The sequence below is a fragment of the Hippocampus comes genome, unplaced genomic scaffold (genome assembly GCF_001891065.2).
Source record: "Hippocampus comes isolate QL1 unplaced genomic scaffold, H_comes_QL1_v1.1 scaffold20, whole genome shotgun sequence".
NCBI lineage: Eukaryota > Metazoa > Chordata > Actinopteri > Syngnathiformes > Syngnathidae > Hippocampus > Hippocampus comes.
The window spans coordinates 415659-433822 of record NW_017805462.1 but is presented as its reverse complement, the minus strand read 5'-3'; the positions used below and the strand labels follow the sequence as shown (position 1 = coordinate 433822).

The window sequence follows — 18164 nt, the reverse complement described above, 5'->3', positions numbered from 1 at the left end:
AAAAAAAAAAAAAAAAAAAAAAAAAGGTTGTGCTAATTTAAGTCATTCGTGTGTATAAACTCGGCTGTGATTGCAGCTCTGGCCAAGCATTGAAGGCACTTTGTTGATGTGACAGGAAGTCACATCAGTAAAGCTTCATGGAGGCTTCGAACAGACTCGTCAAGTCGTCCTCGCTGTGCTCGCGGGGACAAAGTTTGGTCACGCGCTCCTGAAAAGACATTCAAATGTTTTATCAACAGCAGACAGGATAGGAGACGAGGAAGCGAGATGAGTTTGCCACCTGCGGGATGGTTCCTTGGACGAGCGCGGGTACGTCATCCTTGCAGTACCCGACGGCGGCGAGGCCGTCCTCCACCTTCAGGTCAAACAGGAAGTGACGCAACGTGTCGGCTAGCACGGCGCCCGCGTCTGCTCGCTTGGCACGACTGATGTCGGCACCTTGAGGCGACACGCATACACGTGCTGATCGTATACAGATTGCGGCTGACACCACATTGAGAGTACTCGATTCACACGTACCGAGGATTTGAGCTGCCTCCAGGTGGCGCTCCGGACACATGGGAGCTGTGAAGCTGAACACAGCTGGCGCCGTCAGAACCACCGACAGGCCGTGAGGCTGATGAACACACACAAACACACAGTAGGACATCCAGTGCAATTGGTGCATGTATCTATATATGGCGACACTCACCACAAGGGGGTGCTCTACATTGTAGCCGTCAGCTTTGTGCGTCTTGACGTTGCCAGCGATAGGATATGACATACCGTGGCTGGAACGGAACTGGACATTGAGTGACTGTACGACGAGGCACTCTTAACAAACTGCTCACCAAAGATGAACGCCGGCGTTTCCGAAACCGATGCCGGCGAACACGCTGGCCAGGTGCATGTTGGAGCGAGCTTCCACGTCCTCCGGGTTTTCAACCGCCCTGCCGCCGTGCACGCATGCACACAGTTGAAGAGGGTGTTGCAGAAAGTCGCAGCTATTTTGAGTTTATCGCGCGACATACCCGTAATCTTGTTTTACCTTTTCATATACGTGGCAACCTGTCGGAGGGCGTGGCGCGCCCACACATCACTAATGGGGTTGCTGCCTTGATAGGCGGGCCTATTGAGAGGGTCAGGGGGGCAGGGAGCGCGGCAGTGGTACGGCAGGGCGGTGTATGACTCCAGAGCGTGGCTGCGACAAAAGACAGCGGGGTGAGAGCGCTTGCTCCGTGGCTGCGGAAGCCGTCGGAGGGCGACCGCTCACCAGAGAACATCGAAGCCGCTGTTGGCGGCGACCCTGGTGGGCATGCTCAGCGTATGCAGGGGGTCCACCACACCCAGGGAGGGGCGCAGGGCTCGGCTGGCAATGCCTTAAGGCACAAAAACTCAGTCACTGATCGAGGCGCTCAAATATTCAGGGACTTGCTCACTTACTGTCAACCAACAGGAGAACTGCCATTCAGAAGTGGGCGGGACAAAGAGTGCTCCTTACCTGTTTTGGCCTTTAGAGGCTCATAGTCAAAGATGGCCACGCCTGTAGTCTCACTGCCGGTGCCGGCGGTCGTCGGGACTGGCGGGGAGAATGGGTGCAAAGTTTACAGCAGCCACGATGTCACAGTGGAAACGGTGCAGCATCGCCATTCCGACGCTGTGGTGTCACCATGGTAACAGTTGAGCATCGCCATGACAATAGTGTGGCATCTCCATCTCGACTGTGCAATATCACCATGGCAACAGTTCAGCATCCTCAGGGCAACGTTGCAGCATCACCATGGCTACAATTTCCCATTGCCAATTACCTGCAATGAGTGGCTTCAAGGCGCCGGTGACAGGATTCCCTTTGCCGATGGGAGTGTTGACAAAGTCCAGGAAGTTGGCGTCGGGGTGACACGAGTACAGATTGGCCGCCTTGCACGTGTCAATCACCGAGCCCCCACCCACTGCCACAAAGGCATCGAAGGCACCCTTCTTGGCGAAAGCGATCGCCTCTTTGAAGCTACGAAACAACAGCAACGAGGTAAGTAATCAGACAGTGCCATGCCGGGAAGCAGAGCTTGCCTCACCTGGTGTCTGTGGGCTCCACGCGAACGCCCTCGTACATTTTGTAGGGCACGCCGCTCTTGGCCAGCGACTCAAGAACCGCCTTGACGGGCGGCAGGCCGGACAAGTTGCTGTCAGTCATCACGCACACATTCCGAGCGCCCAAGTTTCGCAGGTCCTGCAATGCAAATGCAAACACAAGTTTGTCTGCAGCGGACCGAGGTAGTTCGTCCAAAGTTGACGAAAAACCCCTGCGTAGTGACTAGAAAGTAGGGAAGGAGCATTTGTATGTGTTGTGTGATCACCATGCAGTGGCAGTTACCATGCCAATCTCCCTGCTGACTCCTTCCCCATATCGAATGTTGGAGCTGGCCATCTTCAAGGAGAACACGTCGCCATGACAACAAGATGGTGAGTGACTTCTTTCCGTGGTGAACCTGAAGCGTCCGTGCTTTTCAAGGCGGCTCATTTTACCTCGAAGGCGTAGTCCGTCTCACGCTTGGTGCACGGCACCGCTGCACACAGATGTCACAGATAGCGCCAAAGAGCAATCGCAATCCTTCATTCTAACTTTGAAAGATGGGCGGAATAATGGTTTTTGTGGTACACCCACCATGGCCTTTTTTGGATGATCAATTAAGAACATTAATTGATTTATGATCAATATGTGAAAAAAATATTCAATCAATAACCATCCTTAATCAAGACTTTGATCAATACTCTTATGCTTACCTTGATGGAAAGTGCTGGAGTGAGCAGGACACCTGCACCTGTACACCCACACACACACGAACGCACACACACGCGCGCACAACGTGATTAAGGGCATGTTGCCATGGAGACGTCAGTAAATATTCACTCTCCTCTCAACTACAAGAGAAATTCCACACAATGGTAAATGCTACATGCTAAAAACAGTAATCCATTTTAGCAGCACGTTTCCATGAAGACAGTGGAGGTACAAACGCACACACAAACATGTTGAACATAATCGAAATTTAATATTCATGTTGACTACATGAGGTGACGTCAAGGTCACAAGACGTCAAAAGTGAACAGAAAAAGGCCACTGTACGCGTCATGCGTCGGTTGCGTCGCACGCACGCTCGCGTTAGTTTGTTTAAGTTTGTTTTGTACTTACGCGGCGCGCTCGAGCTGCATCAGCAGACGAACCACTCGATCCCGTGCCACCGCCATCTTTGCTTTGGACGCTGAAAATGCACACAAAGATCCGCTGACGTTACCACCATCCACTTTTCAAAATAAACGTCGAAAAATCCATCTTGTACCGTACTGTACTTTAAAATCGTAAACACATTGTTGGCAATCATTCCTACCAAAATAATCCACTAATAATAATTGGTTATTACATTATCAGTAAATTAAAATAACATTTGTAAATGCCACATATTGTTTTACGATTAAAATTAACGCGACGAGTCAGTCCGAAATAGCAATATGAACACTGTGTAATAGATGTAGTTATGGTGATTTTTACAGAAGCATATAGCATTCAGACACACACGCGCACACGCACGCACACGCACGCACACACACACACACACACACACACACACACACACACACACACACACACACACACGTTTCACAAAGCGTCCAGCAGTGGGCGGCGGCAGGCAATACCATAGAAGAAGACAAACCAGAAGCGTTGTGAGTGCTTGAGAAGTCATTAGCACGATTGGCTTAAAAGCTAACAGCTGGCATGACGGCTAGAAGCTGAAGAGTAAGTTCGTCCGTAGTTCTTGCGCACGCGTGAACAAGAGCCGCGGAGAGCAGCTGTTTCCCGTCTTCCGGTGCACTTTGCTTGACTTCCGGCCGGCCCGCTGGACGACGCGGCTAGTGGTTAGCATGTAGCTTATCGCTCTTTTTGAGCCTCTTAGCATCCTTGCATGATCGTGACGTCAATGGGCAACTGAGCAAGGTGGCTGACAAGAAAGACTATAAAGAAGATCTGCAAGCTTTAGGAAGACGAGCCAAATGCTTTCCGAAGTGGACTAAAGTCTGAGGTCTGCTTCACTGATCTTTTAGGGCTGAGGAACCTGAGTGGACTTCTTGCTGCCAATCCATTTGGTGGTGGTGGTGGTGGTGGGCGTGTTTTGGGGTGAATTTGTTACCGCGGTAACAGTGACCCCATAAAGTGATTTGTGGGGAACAAGGACCGGCCCGACCGTGAACAGCAAAAAGCCATGAATCATTGACGCTCATTTTTGAACAAGGAGATTGAAAAAAAATTAAAACTGCGGACACTTTTCAGTTTAAAGTGTTTGTCCGCAGATTGGTCTGGTAGGCCAAAATTCGACACGTCCGCGGGTCAAAAAGAGGGTGATGTTCAAACGCCCACAATTGGGCTAAACACTCAAGTTAGCCACTAGCGCAGATGGAAGATTGTTGGTGACAAGGGCAGTATGAAGCCAGTTCAACACGGCAGTTACCGCAGTTTTAAGCGAAGTTCGTTTAGTGCACGCGGGTGCACTAAATGCTGTTTGACGGCCGGAAAATAGGACGGGCCTTCAAGAACGAGGGGGAATTCGAGCTGTGGCTCTAAGTGTTTGAGTAAAATGTTTGGGGAAAATCTAATGGGAGGTTTGTGGCAAATTGCCGCTGTAATGCTATGTTCCATGCCCCGCCCCCGTTCAGGTGCCGTGCGATTACCTGGTGGGCGGCAATGGCGTTGATTGAGGGCGTGGGTGATGAGGTGACGATCCTGCTGGCCGCGCTGACGACGGTGGCTGTGCTGTTGCTGGCCTGGGCCTCCACCCGGACCTCGGACCCGCCGCAGCCGCGACCGCTTGACGCCACCTCACCTCAGACCGCCTCTCTTCCGGACCCACCCGCCGCCTCCGCCCAACCCCTCGATGACCACAAGGATGGAGGGGCGGGGGAGGGGCCAGCGGCCGGGGGTGACGGAGACTCACAGAGGAACATGGTGCTCAGACTCAAGTTCCTCAACGACACAGAGAGGACGGCACACGTCAAACCTCAGGACACTGTTGGCTACATCAAGAGGTAACTTGCCCGCAAGCTTAGATATTATGGATCAAGTGAGGAGAAGGACCGAACTTGAGCGCAATATTGAAAAGACTGAGTCAGTGCTCATTGATGCCACAAGATGGTGACATGGCAGCACCCCAGCATATTTCTGGTTTGACATTGATTTTGCAGCAAATCTCCCAATCAGAGCAAGATTTTTGTCTCAAATTATTCAGCAAATATTGGATTGGTTGAGGCTGTTATTGGGGCAATACCTATACCTGCTATTGGAACTCACATCCGATCGCACAATTTCAATACCTCTATGTATTTAGCTGCATCTATCAAATTAATTTATCCAATTGGGGATTGAAATGACATGAATCCCATCTGGCCACCACCAAGGTTTTTAATCAAGAAAAATAGCTTTGTGTGAAATGGAAATACAAAAACAAAGTGCAATGTATACAAAAACATCATAAAGTGCAATGTAGAGAAATAAACAGTTTTTCTCAAGCCGAAAAGTCCCCCCGCACCTTTTTGGGCGAGTGAGCGCCATCTCCATTCTCATTGCGAGTGTTTTCATTTTCTATTTGACCATTCGTCCGGTTGGCGGGGGAGGGGGGCTGCGGATGCAATTGGCAGCGTTTCCAAAGCTCGCAACACAAAATTTGGAAATCAAAGGCACTCGTAGATGGCCGACCAAATACGGAAAGGGGCAAACCCGACCAAGTCATGGTTGGGCCTTTGTTCATCTGGTCTCGGCAGCGTCTTTGGGCCACGCCCCGTCACGATGCACCCCTTTTTTGTCTTTTGCCCTTTGCAGGACGTACTTTGCGGGCCAAGAGTGTCGCGTGCGGCTCATCTACCAGGGTCAGCTGCTGCAGGATGACGGGGCCACGCTGGAGACGCTTCACCTGGCTCACAACTGCGTTTTGCACTGCCACGTCTCACAGCATGCCACACCGCCCCCCGGAGGACCAGTGGGGACAGGTGCCGAGCGGGTCCGGGTGGCGCTGAACGCCGGCGGCCTGATGGTGCCGCTGCTGGTGCTCATGCTGGCCGTGCTGTGGTATTGCCAGATCCAGTACCGTCACCTGTTCACGGCGCCGGCGTCCGCTTCGCTCCTGGGCATCACCGTCTTCCTCAGCCTGCTGGCCTTTGGCGTTTACCGCCACTAGACACTTGTACTCCTTCGGGACCGCGTCCTCATCTTCTTTGTGCCTATTTCGCTTTGGGTTCCGCCACGAGATGGCCACCGGTCTGGATGTTGATGAAAGAAATTCTATTAAATCATTTATTTAAACTCTATGCCGTCATGTTTTCTTTCGTTTTTTTTTTTTTTTTTTTTGATCTGCCGTTGCCGCGTCCAAAGCTGATGACGTCGCCGTCGATGACAGTGAAGTGCATTGTAGATAATATGTGGGTGGCAGTCCAGAGCAATGCCACTAGTCATGTGACTTTAAAAACAGCAGTGGCGATCATGTGATCTGCTCTTTAATTCATCTCACGGCATCGCCATCAGCTCTGAAACACATCACAACATGGATGGACATCAAGTGCTTTGTTAACAATCATTCCAGAGCAAATACACACGACTATTTAAAAAAAAAAATTGGGACTGTTCTGTACCTACAGCTACAAGTATTCGCTCGGAGGGGGCGGTGCTTGTGTCTGGGAAAATGTAAATGAGAAAAAAGATTTTGTGTGTTAATATTAGATGGTCATGGTCACCTTTAACTTCCGGTGTCACATGACCTGCATCACAGGAAGTTGTTAGCCGTCAGCAGTCTGCAAATGTAGCTAGCGATCAGAGCCGTTCTCGATTTTTTTGTTTGTTTATTCTCATAAATTTTGCTGTTCATAAACTCAGGCTTGTCTGATATCCATTCGTGTCTAGCTTATCTTTCTGTTTCGTTCATGTTTGGATGGTTGTTGCTTGCGTGTGTGTTCGCGTGCACATGCAGGGACGAGTCAATCGCAAAAGGTTGCCTGCTTAAAAAGTAGATCTTCGGTCAAAAAAGGCTGGACAGCCCTGATTTTGGTCCACTGGAGTAGGGAATGATGAACCAGTCTGAATGCAGTCATTACATTTGGAATCAGTCACTGGTCTCCCATCACTACAGAGGGATTTCGAGTAGAATTTTTTTGGTCAGCGAGAAAAAAGTCTACACACCCCTTGTCTGTTCAAATGCGTTGTTTTTTCCTCCAAAGTTGTCAATTTAAATCAAACTGAAAGTCGGTCCACATTTAATGGTACCTAGAACCTGTACAACTCCACTGAAAAAGAAAATCTGAGGGGAAGTGGAAATAAAGCACTGAAATAATGTGCTTGCACAAGTGTACACACCCTGTTTGCAAGACGGAAGGGGCAGGGGGTGAGACAGACTTTTGACGGTCTGAAGAACGCCAAGTTGAACTTTTTGGCCCCATTTCCAAAGATCAAGAGCGCTGGTCACCGCAAGAACAGTGACAGTGAGATGTGGTGGTGGCAAGCAGGAGGAAGAGATGGAAGTTTGAAGGAATTAGGAACCGTTCAATCTTCACATGCATAGGAGATGCCCTCGCCATCAGACTGATTTCAACCCTTTTTTTGCAAAGAATATTGCCACATCAAGACATGGCACGCAAAAAGACTGAGCGTTGTGAAATAACCCAAAGGTGCTGCAACACTGCTTAAAAAGGTTTGTCCCTTTTTTTCAGGCTAGTTGCACAGGTTAGAGGTCAAATGAATAGTGGGCCAAGTTTACCAATGGATTCTTTTGGTTTCTTTTTGTTTGTTTGTTTTTTTTTGGTTGTTTTTTTAACGTCACAAAAACCTGGTATTTGACGTGGGCTGTGTAGACTTTGCATATCCCCGTCCTGGGACTGAAGAGCGAAGGATTCCCAAGAGCGCAATGATGTCGTCATCCCACCTGCAGCAGCGTGGTGATTTCGGGTACTTCCACATTGACCGTCTCCAGGAGCATGATGGTTTCCGTCATGGGGAAGTTGCGGCCAGAAGACTTCTCCACTTCTTCCTCTTCGTCGTCAAGGTTGCGCCGAGACATGCTGAGCGCGCGCGCACACACACACAAACACCTTAACTACGTGCTATGCAGGAAAACAGGACTTGACAATATGCTCATCCAGAAAATATTTAAACTTGAGTGTGTACCACATTTTGAAGGATTTTGGAAATAAAAGTTAGCTAAGAAGCGTGTGGTTTACTTGTGCCGGACCAGCTTGAGGAGATGCTGCGTGTACAAGCTGATCCAGTTGTGGATGAAGAGGCGCAGGCCGTCTTTGAAAGGCTGAAGGTCAACCTGCAGCCAGCCGTGGACCAGGTAGTAGTCCTCCAGCTCGCTCACCTCCAACAGCTGCTTTTGAAGGGCGTTGATCTGAAGGCAAGCCAAAAAAAAAGGGGTCGGTGAGGAAGTGTGGAATGCCTGAAACAGCAAGTTTGCTATATCTCAAACAGGAATCGTAGCGTATCTCAAGCAGAAAGAGAGGTGCGTCTTAAAAAAGAATGAAACAGGAAGTTTAGCGCATCTCAAACAGGAAGGATGGTAAGTTTCACATAAGAAGTCAGGCATGTCTGATACAGGACAATCAGTGCATCTCAAACAGGAAGTCTCACAACGGAAAGGCGAGAGCGCGCATTCACCTCTCGTTGAAAGTCGGCAAGCATGGGCGGGGACTCCTCCACGTCCTCTTCGCCCTCCTCGAGCCTTCTGCCATACGTGAGGAATTCTTGCATGATGCCGCGTTTGTGACTCTGCCACAGTGGCGAGAATCGGTCCAGGTCGGCCCTCAGGCGCTCCGCCTCTTCGTTGACGTCAAGCAGGTGCTGCATCACTTCCTTTTCCAGCGCGGCCAGCTCGTCGTTGTCCCGCAGCGCCTCCTGTGGCCGTGCGAAGTACAGAACGTCCATGCGGCCCAACGCAACACACTAATGCTCGACAGTGGCGGCTCACCTGGTAGTTGCCATTTTGGCCGGTGGAGATCCTGGGCGGCAGACTGGCAGCCGCATAGATGTCGGCGACGAATGATTTGAAGACCTCGGTCAGGTCGGTAGTCAGGGACGGCTCGAAGACGCTTCCTGTTGGCTGCAGCTGCAGCGACACCTGCAGCAGTGCACCCCCACCCATATACTCCTGGCACGCGCACACACACACACACACACACACACACATACACACAGTCAGCACACCACAGTCTTTGGCCCAATTTCCTGGAAGGTCGCGGGGGGTGCTGGAGCCTATCCCAGTTGTCTTCGGGCAGTAGGCGGAGGACACCCTGAACCGGTTGCCAGCCAATTACAGGGCACACACAGATGAACAACCATCCGCGCTCACACTCACACCTAGGGACAATTTGGAGTGTTCAATCAGCTTGCCATGCATGTTTTTGGAATGTGGGAAGAAACCGGAGTACCCGGAAAAACCCACGCAGGCCCAGGCAGAACATGCAAACTCCACACAGGGAAGACGGAGCTGGAATTGAACCCGACACCTCTGCACTGTGAGGTCGACGCGCTAACCACTGGACCACCGGGCCGCCAGTTTATTTCCAAATCCTTTTTTTCCTCAGATTATTTTTGAAAGATGAAACTAAAACAAATGAGCAACATGTGATGCTGCCGTGATCGTGATGCTCACCTTTGGGAAAAATGAGAGCAACTTCTTCTGATTGATGCCAAAGGCGGCCTACAAGTTTGCACTAGTACACTTGTGAGGCTGCTTCAATTTCAACTACATTGTCAGTTTCATGCTAAGCATAGTATAGCAGCTCATGAACCGATTAAACAAATTATGGACAGATTACATGGAAGATATTTTTTTTCCATGACCTGTTTGGCGCAACGACTTTTTGGTTGGGCATCCAGTTGCTTTTTTTTTTTTTAAATGTGTGAAGTTTGTGGACCCGCTCCTTACAGCAAGTGCCCAAATCCCTCGTATCGTCAACTGGAGCCATAGGACTCGAAATTCACCATTACGAAGGTGAAAGGCGTGTGCGTGTGCTCGTGCATTCACCGTAGGTGACATGTTCTCCGACAGGAAGTTGAGCGAGTGCAGCAGCATTTGAAGGACGCCGTCCTGCACCAGCTGGTCAATGTGATCAAGGTAGGCCGACCACTCGGGCGATGACTCGTCCTTCACGCCATACAGGACCGAGTTCTCCTGAGGACAACAGTCAACATATGTTGATTTCCAGTACAACAGCAACAGCGCTAACGAAATGTTAAGCCCACAAGCTGACCTTACCGTGACCAGGCGTATGACCTGTTCGCCATCTTCCCGTACACGCGTGTAGCTCTCTTCCGTAGCTCCGCCCCTCTCCAGAAAATCACCCGAGCGATTCACCAGGGGAAGATCTTCCCAATCCTGGAGGCGTCATTAGCATTACACCATGCTGGAAAAATAGATATGGGTGCTTATGAGCGCTGATATCGACCAACCTGCGTGATGGCACGCATGGCCGCCATGTTGGCCCGCGCTTCATTCACAGAGGTGTAGAAGACCACCAAGCTCTGCCTCTTCGTCTCCATCAGCTTGTGGACACCTGAACACAGGTTTCAGGATGTTTTTGTTTTTTTTTTTTTTATTCGGTGGACCCAGATAGCTCCATAAAACAACCACTGAAACTCATTTTGTTATGATTCGTTTCTTTTGGGACTCGTAGACTTAAACATGATCAATCACAAGCTGGTTGTAGCGGTCACAGTTCCAAGGGTTCGCCATGTTTTAGGATCTTGACACATAGTTGTGATGCTACTATCTGCTGGCCAATATTATTATTATTTTTAACTTTCCCTGCTTTATGATGAAACCACATTTGGCCAATACTTTTCGGCATGCGACTTCTACTTCCCCGGTGGGTAAGATGTGCACAGCAGAAGCAGCGGTAATATGTCGATTGAAAAAAAAATGGGGCCAATATCTTGTCATTGTGTTTCATGATGCCTATGGTTTTATCAAGTGCATTTCAAGTGTTATTTTTCTTCCTGGAAAACACTTTCCAGGCACCATTGTATGAAGACGATTCATGGAGTTTTTAGTCACCCATAAAAAAAAAAAAAAAAAAAAAAGCTATCATAGTCACAGGGGAGTCGGTAATGATGAATGAGGGTGAGCATCCCGTGAGGCGTCACGTGACTTCCTTGTCACCTTCACTGGTCCATGTGATCTTTTGCAGCTCCAACAGACTCAGTCTCTGCTCCTCCAACCCATCCTTGATCAGAGGAAGCTCCACCAGCAGAGCCCGTCCCACCACCTGGAAGGCCACCAGTCCACGTCACAAAAAGCATTGGCGTGTACGCGTTGTCTGCAGGCGTGTGCGTGCTTACCTCGTTGTAGGAGGACACGATGTTGGTGAGGCTCAAGTAACTTTTGGTGATGTCACGTCCACACCGCAAAATTTCGGCTGTCTGGGGGCGGAGCTCCAGATCCTTCTCCCAACTAGCTTGTTTGATGTCGCTCAGCAGCGCCTCCAGCTGGACACGCACACGGACAGAGTCTTACACAGGCTGAGACATGAGGGCTCCCGAGTGGCCGAAAATATTCATTAAAAAAGTCGGAGCGCATCACACATGACAATGACGAATGCAGATGTGTGGGTGACCTTCTGTCCGCAGGGAATTTCCAGCATGCTTTGCTGCTCCTGGATAAGCGGAAGCTGGAGGACGGCGGCAGCATCTCGGTCCAGCTGGCGGCTAAACTCCTGACGCACGGAAGTTCTGATTTCCAACAGCAGGTCGGCGATCTTCTGGAACTTCTGACGCACCACCTCGGATGACTCCACACACCTTCACACGCATGCACGCACACGTTAAATGTGTTTTGAGTCTTCATCTTTCAGGTATCTGACTACAGTGGACTCCTATTACCCGCAGGGGATGGGGGCCGCATACAATTGTCGCAATTTGATGAAATGAAGTAGACTGTGTATGTCTGTGTGTGTATCTGTGTGTGTGCGGATGGACACTTACAGATTTTGGACACTCTGGAAGTTATGGAGGACATTGTGAGCCCTAAGCATGAGTTGCTTGGTCCACCTGAGGGTGACGGCAGGTGACGAGGTGAACTTCGATGAGACGTGATTTTTGGCTTTACTCTTGACCATTTCCTGCACCCGGTCCAGTTCTCGCAGGACCAGGGCCACCAGACTGGACAGCTGAGGACGCAGCTGATCCCGGATGGCATGACGTTGCAGCACCGGCCCGAACATGGTGACCACCTTGACGGCGGCGGACGGCAAACAGCATTCGTCAAGCGTCCCTCGCAAGATGGTCACCAAGCGAGCCTCCAGGTGGGACACGTGCTCCTGGAAGGAAGTGGCCTGCTGCCCAAAGCTCTGAGGGCGGAAAAGAGGAAGAGAAAGAGAAGTGAGTGCACCAGCGGGCCGCCTGTCAGGAAGACACCTCGCGCTCACCCCATCAGCGGGCTCGCTGGCGTCGCTCTTGCAGTCGGCAAGTATTTGCAGCTGGTGGAGGAAGTCGTTGCACACGCCCTTCACAGCACTCGTCCACAGCCTGCCACGCCCACCGGCTACCACTACCTGCTCCAGCTGGAACTGAAGACGCACGCGGTACACTTCCTGTTTGGGGAGACGCACGCCATCTCTTAGGTGTGCTCACAATTCTTTGGGCTTTTCATCAAGTGGACCTGGAACCGAGATGGTTCCTGAAATATCCCCGGAAACACACGAGGTGTTCGCACATCACCTTGTGTTTTGTGCATAGCCATTTCTCTTCATGAATGGATCCACTTCGCGTTACAAATCCTATTCGCTTGTCTCATATCAATGAACAGATTTTGGCAATGAAGAGGTTCCTAAAACTGCCGGAACATAAAGTGTGGCTTGTGGTATGGATGGTAAGCAGAGAGCCAAGATAGGCCAGTGAGTGTTGTCGAGATCAACGGGAAGCAGTGACACCGTTATGAGGCTCACTTCCACTCGCTACAAAATGGCCGACTCGTAATATCGGTCCCGAAATAGCGGATAGGAAGGAATTCTCAAGATGGCCATACTGTGCATGTGGGTTTGTGCGCTTGCCTGGATGCTTTGCAAGCGAATCAGGAAGTCGTCCAAGCGAGAGAAGACCAGATGAGATGGAAACTCCCACTTGTGTAACCCTCCGTCCTGCACACAAACATCAGAGGTCATGTTGCCATGTTAACCGGTAGCAACAACGTACTTTTGGTCAGGGGCCACTTTGCGGTCGTGCTTTTATTCCCTCAATGGATAGGTGCTTCGTGTTGCAAAACACAACAAACAGATGCAAACCAGGGGAGTGTCCAGACAAAGTTATTTTTACTGTGAGCGTCTGCTCCATGCTTCTTGACGGTGTTTTCATTTCCTATTTGACAGTTTGCCCCTAGAAGGGCGTGAGCCAATTGAAGGTAGCCGGCTGAGTGTGAAAGGTGAAGTGCTATTTAGGAGTGCGGCGGGCTCACCTCCTTCTCCAGGAGCATCCTGTGATGTATGTATTTGTCCTTGAGAGTCTGCAAGGTCAAGGTCACCACACGGACATCATCGAGAACCTGCGCGGGATCCAAAACCAGGCCGCGCATCACTTCTTGTCCCTGCAGGAACTTCCTGCTCTGCAACACGACAACACAAGAACATTTGTTAAAGCCATGGCTGCCTTAAAGGGGAAGCCAAGCCATCAAACCAAACATGATTCATACTGCCTTTATGGAATATGAGTGAAGCAGCAAAATCCAGGCGTTTTGACCCATCTCAGGCTATTTTGCCTGTTACCAAAAACGGGCTTAGCTTGCGAACATCACGGCTCACCTCGGTCACGTGACATTGGCAAGCATGCCCTTGCCCACCGGCATGTCTCTTTTTATAGGCCGACCAGTCATTCCTCATCACCGGTTGCACCCTTTGGTATCGTTGCTCAAATGGAAAATTCACCATTGTTGTCAAATGATTGCAATTTGACAGATCAAGGTAAGCTTTTATATTCGATGTGAATGTGTTTCTTTCCCGTGACAAAAGATTTTCCTGACTTTGCCTTTTGCCGGCAAGATCTGTTGTTTTGAAGTGCGCCTCATTAACCAACTGGATTGGAAACTTGCAATCTTTTTTTTTTTCTGTCAGGACAGTGCATCATGGGTTATCAGTGCTTGTCTCGTGGGCGATCCAAATCACGACGGGGTTAGGCGGCCTACCCGCTCGATGAAGAGGTTGCAAATCTCCTGCAGGAGGACGACGATCCAGCAGGGATTGCAGTGAAAGCGTGACCTGATCCACACCTGATGCACCTTCTCCATCACGGCGGCCATGTTGTCTCTCAGCTGTCCGTCACAGCCACTCCATCATCATCATCATCATCGTTATTATAGGGCGTCACGTGGTCTCTTACCTGTGGGTAATCCAATTGCTCCAGTTGCTCCACTTCATGCTGTAGAGGCAAAAGGTTGTCGTTTGCGTCCTCGGCCTCAGTCAGTCCTGAGAGTTCAGAAGTTAGCTGAGCAAGCAGACGTCAGCAGCTCACCTCACTTTTGTTTTGTTTTTTTACCTTTTTGGGCATCGTCGTGAATGTTTTTCAACGTGTCACAATAGGCCCCTTGGGCAGACTGAAGAAACGACGCCACCTGCTGGGCGCTGTCGCTCGACATCTGCAGCGTCACAAGTATACCGCGGGTGAGCGCTCGCTGACGCACTTCATGTTAAGGTATAGGAGCGACTAACCTGACCTGGGTGACAATGTACTTGTGACTAATCCAATGTGTGAATGAATGAAGGACATTTTTAATGATTGCGTTATGCATACAAGACAATAGTAAAAAATAAACAGTTGACTCGCATTGTGAACACAGCCTTAGTGCGAGGTTAGAATGGCGATGTATTGTTGGTGGTTAGTTTAGCTTAGCATGTTAGCCTGGTGTTAGCATAAACGTGTGATGTTAGCGTAATGTCAGCCTGATGTTGGAACGTCAGTGTGATGTTATGATATAAGGTTGTCATGTTAGGCTGATGGGAGCGTGCGCAGTGCCAGCACGTCATGGACATGTTAGCATGTTCGTGTGACATTTAGCCTGTGGGTCGGCGTATGGTGACCTGTTGCAGGATGAGTTGCAGGTTCCTGAGTCTGTTGCTCCAGAAGTTAAACTCCTCTGAGGGGGATGGTTTGAGTCCTTCCAAGAGCGGCTGGGCCGGGTTCTGCTGCAGGAACTCCGATACTAGTCCCGCCCACTCGATGATGACTGACTCGCAGCCATGCAGCAGCTTCACGTCGCACGGCTTCCTGTCTTGAGAAGAGACCACGTGACTGTGTGAACTGTGTGACCAGCATTTCAGTTCTAAATGTTGCTTTTGTTTGCGTTACTTGTTGGTGGTGTATTGCCAGTGTGTCGAACTACAAATTTGGCCCATGAAGATGATTCTGATTCTACCACGGTCGACATTAATGTGGCCAATCCAAGTAGACAGGGAAATTTTGTGACGTGGCAACTTTTGGTAAATGAAGGCAGGATGCTGTCACTTTCTTGACCTTTCCTGGTCGTCATGGAGACGTTTGGGAAGTGGCAGAAACGTCCAGCCTTCCTTGCGAGCCTTCATGGAGAGAGATTGGTTCTTGAGTTTCTCCATCAAGTTGAGAATCTCCTCGGCCGCACCCGGAGCCCAGCCATCTGCGTTGGCTGGGTTGCTAAGCAACGGGCAGATCACCTGCAGGGACAAGGACGGCGGTGGCGTCAAGGCGAAGGCATTAGGATAAGCGGCGGCTTGCTGACCTCTTGAGTGAGCGTGGAGATGAAGGTAAGCACATCGTCGGCATGGATCTCCTCTATCAGCATCGTGGCAGCCATGTTGTCGGCGGTCACCATGTCTTTTTGCGTTTTGCCCAAACAGATGACCTTGTGGCCCGCCACGGGGAAGTCTAGACTCATGCAAGCGCCGCCGTCAGCGTTGAGCCACACGTACAGGTTGACCATATCCTTGGTGTTGAAGAAACTGTTCAAGTAGACCAGGTGCTTCTTGACGCTCACTAGCTCACGCCACTTCTCCTCGTCTAAGCGCAGGCTTTGCACCAGGAGAGGCTTCAACAACTCCACGCGCTTGTCGCTGGCCTCCATTTTTCCGCTCGCTTCTCGACTTCCTCGGCTAGGACTTACCCACCTGTGGAAATGACAAAACAAGCATCACCTCTTTTCAGCTGCTTTGTCACACAGAGCGACATCATCGGCACACAGCCGCGATGTCATGTGCTGTCATCATCTGTTTGTTTTTCGTTTTCTTTTTATTTGCTGGAAAATGAACAAGTCATATCCTTATTGTTTTGTTTACCTTGTCTTCGTTTTTGCATTTGTAATTTGCTCTTTTCGGTGGATACAAATGTTTATCGCTGTCACCAGTGCGCCCCTGTTTACTCATGTTGATATTGATGTTGTTATGGAGTGAGAAGCAATTTGAAAAAAAATGTTTAATTAAAAAAATGTCTGTAGCAAAGAGATTTATCTGGTCAGGAAAATAAATGTTGGACGGGTAACTGAGGTGAGTTATGGTGTACTTATGGGAGACCATTTGAAGCAGCTTCAAAAGACGGAGGTGGACACGTGGTGAATTTGAATAGAGTGAAAAGTGGTGGGCTACATGAGGGAGTTGTGGAGGAGAGCATGAGTATGGGGAGTGCGGCAGATCAATAAGGGATGGTGCTACACCTGGGTTAGGGGCGCCTTAATTCTCAGTTGTGTTCCTAGAGGTGCACAATGGTGAACAAAAAAAGTTGTGTGGTTTTTTTTAATGTGCCATACAGTCAAAGAATGTGACGAATGTGAAGAAGAGAAGTGGCAAGTTAGTGGAAGACGATAGTAGAGGCAAACGACACAATTTTTGGGCATGACGAATCGGTTGGTTAGAGCGGAACACATGGACTTGATGTTGGTGGGGGTTCTTCACGAGGGCAGGTTGTATAGGTGTCTTTGTAGCGTTAGTTGCTTCGCACTCTGTACCGGTGGGTGGCGGTGATGCACATTGTTTGCCAACCGCCATAAAAGAAGTAGTAGTTGCACGAGGTCATGAGAACGCACGAAGAAAAAACGACAGAGTATGTTTGCGTGTGTCTGGGACTTTCTTTCGGTCGAAATGAACTCTCCATTTCGTCCAGATGTCTTAAATTGAGTTAATTTGGCTTGGAATGGAAGAGCAGTTGACCGAAGCTAACTGGGTTAGCTTAGCTGCAGTGCAGCAAACGCAATCGTGTAAGTCGTCGAGTTTCTTCTTTGTGCAACTCATCCAGTGTTGACTTGAATGGCGTTGAGAAGTGAAGACGTTTGAAGTCAAAATGTGACTGTCCGAGGGGAAGGAAGGAAGGAGAATTCGACTTGCCTTCAAGCCCAGAAGCTTCGGGGGACCGATGGCGCTGGATTTGCTTGTTTGAAGGTAAGAGGCACAGTGAAGTTGTCTTGCCACACACCCCACACTCACGAGGACTTACACGTAAAATAATGAACTTTTTTTTATGAATATACTGTACTTTGATAACATTTGGTGGCATTTTTACGTTCCCGCCATCGCCGTGGGCCGCCTGTTGTTCCGCAAGCACTCGCTAGGAGGTATCAAGGTGTAACGAGATGTGCTCAGATTCCTCGGAGGAAGACGAGAAGAGCCTACTGCCTTCTCGTTTGGACATAGGAAAGCTGCAGTTTGTTTCATTAACAAGAAGTTTGATTCCCTCACTTCAGTCCACACGTGTGAACTTGAAACCAAAGGGAAACTAGTTCGTCCAAGCATTTTACATAACCCATGATGCATTGCGCCTGTATAACTTTTTTTACAGGAAAACAAGAGCAAAGCAGTCCTATGTAAGCGTGTTTCAAAACTGTTTATTGTTTTACTGATGAGTCAGTGCACTCATCAGTAACCCGTGATGGAGTAGGAAATTATGAATTTAAAGGATGTAAAATGGACTGTTAAGGTCCATTGCATATATATTAAGAAAAACTTGATATGGATTTGGAAAAAAATCAATCGTGAAGTTCATGTGCGGAAGTGATGAGCCAAAAGGCCGTCTGAAGGCCCCCCTACAAGCAGTCTGTTCACAGGTGGGGGGGATGATGACGACAATGTCTGAAGTGTGTTCTGATCTGCCACTGTCACCCTTTGACTCCCCCCCCCCCCCCAAAAAAAAAACCATGGGAATTTGACCAACT

The 18164-nt window shown here is 49.5% G+C and overlaps 3 protein-coding genes and 2 long non-coding RNA genes across 12 annotated transcripts in view; 3 read left to right on the top strand and 2 right to left on the bottom strand.

The window, feature by feature from the left end:
- Positions 1-16: 16 nt before the first annotated feature.
- Positions 17-3783, bottom strand: adhfe1 (alcohol dehydrogenase iron containing 1). Of its 2 annotated transcripts, XM_019875094.1 has the most exons (15): positions 3673-3783; positions 3153-3239; positions 2761-2798; positions 2503-2543; positions 2351-2404; positions 2052-2206; positions 1788-1984; positions 1481-1558; positions 1253-1358; positions 1028-1180; positions 831-929; positions 692-770; positions 520-616; positions 281-438; positions 17-208 (listed from the first exon to the last, which is right to left on the bottom strand). In XM_019875094.1, exons 1-15 carry the CDS (start codon positions 3717-3719, stop codon positions 125-127), a joined length of 1473 nt encoding a protein of 490 aa, XP_019730653.1. In that variant the 5' UTR covers positions 3720-3783; the 3' UTR covers positions 17-124. The 2 variants fall into 2 exon arrangements, with proteins under 2 accessions (XP_019730653.1, XP_019730654.1); XM_019875095.1 differs by lacking the exon at positions 3673-3783 and having other exon boundaries at positions 3170-3239.
- On the top strand, positions 3664-6330 carry tmub1 (transmembrane and ubiquitin-like domain containing 1). Of its 3 annotated transcripts, none has more exons than XM_019875098.1 (3): positions 3664-3772; positions 4687-5055; positions 5846-6330. In XM_019875098.1, exons 2-3 carry the CDS (start codon positions 4715-4717, stop codon positions 6198-6200), a joined length of 696 nt encoding a protein of 231 aa, XP_019730657.1. In that variant the 5' UTR covers positions 3664-3772; positions 4687-4714; the 3' UTR covers positions 6201-6330. The 3 variants fall into 3 exon arrangements, with proteins under 3 accessions (XP_019730657.1, XP_019730658.1, XP_019730656.1); XM_019875099.1 differs by lacking the exon at positions 3664-3772 and adding an exon at positions 3851-4055; XM_019875097.1 differs by lacking the exon at positions 3664-3772 and adding an exon at positions 4080-4587.
- Positions 6151-16108, bottom strand: LOC109518916 (dynein heavy chain 17, axonemal-like). Of its 5 annotated transcripts, none has more exons than XM_019875091.1 (22): positions 15747-16108; positions 15506-15681; positions 15073-15259; positions 14531-14630; positions 14375-14460; positions 14181-14306; positions 13458-13604; positions 13057-13143; positions 12433-12597; positions 11990-12354; positions 11623-11806; positions 11348-11494; positions 11169-11274; positions 10460-10563; positions 10266-10385; positions 10035-10181; positions 8976-9155; positions 8666-8902; positions 8230-8399; positions 7935-8070; positions 6652-6693; positions 6341-6546 (listed from the first exon to the last, which is right to left on the bottom strand). In XM_019875091.1, the coding sequence occupies exons 1-21, from the start codon at positions 16086-16088 to the stop codon at positions 6658-6660; spliced, it is 3348 nt and encodes a 1115-aa protein (XP_019730650.1). In that variant the 5' UTR covers positions 16089-16108; the 3' UTR covers positions 6341-6546; positions 6652-6657. The 5 variants fall into 5 exon arrangements, with proteins under 5 accessions (XP_019730646.1, XP_019730652.1, XP_019730650.1 ...); XM_019875090.1 differs by having other exon boundaries at positions 6656-6693; XM_019875087.1 differs by lacking the exons at positions 6341-6546; positions 6652-6693 and adding an exon at positions 6151-6282.
- LOC109518921 (uncharacterized) lies at positions 15669-16289 on the top strand. Its single transcript, XR_002168843.1, has 3 exons — positions 15669-15771; positions 15865-15938; positions 16035-16289. It is a non-coding gene; the product is annotated as an uncharacterized LOC109518921 (long non-coding RNA).
- A 609-nt stretch (positions 16290-16898) lies between these two features.
- LOC109518915 (uncharacterized) overlaps positions 16899-18164 on the top strand; it is a 2076-nt gene continuing 810 nt past the window's right edge. Inside the window, exon 1 of the long non-coding RNA XR_002168842.1 lies at positions 16899-17394. This is a non-coding gene — a long non-coding RNA (uncharacterized LOC109518915). The remainder of the gene's footprint in view (positions 17395-18164) is intronic.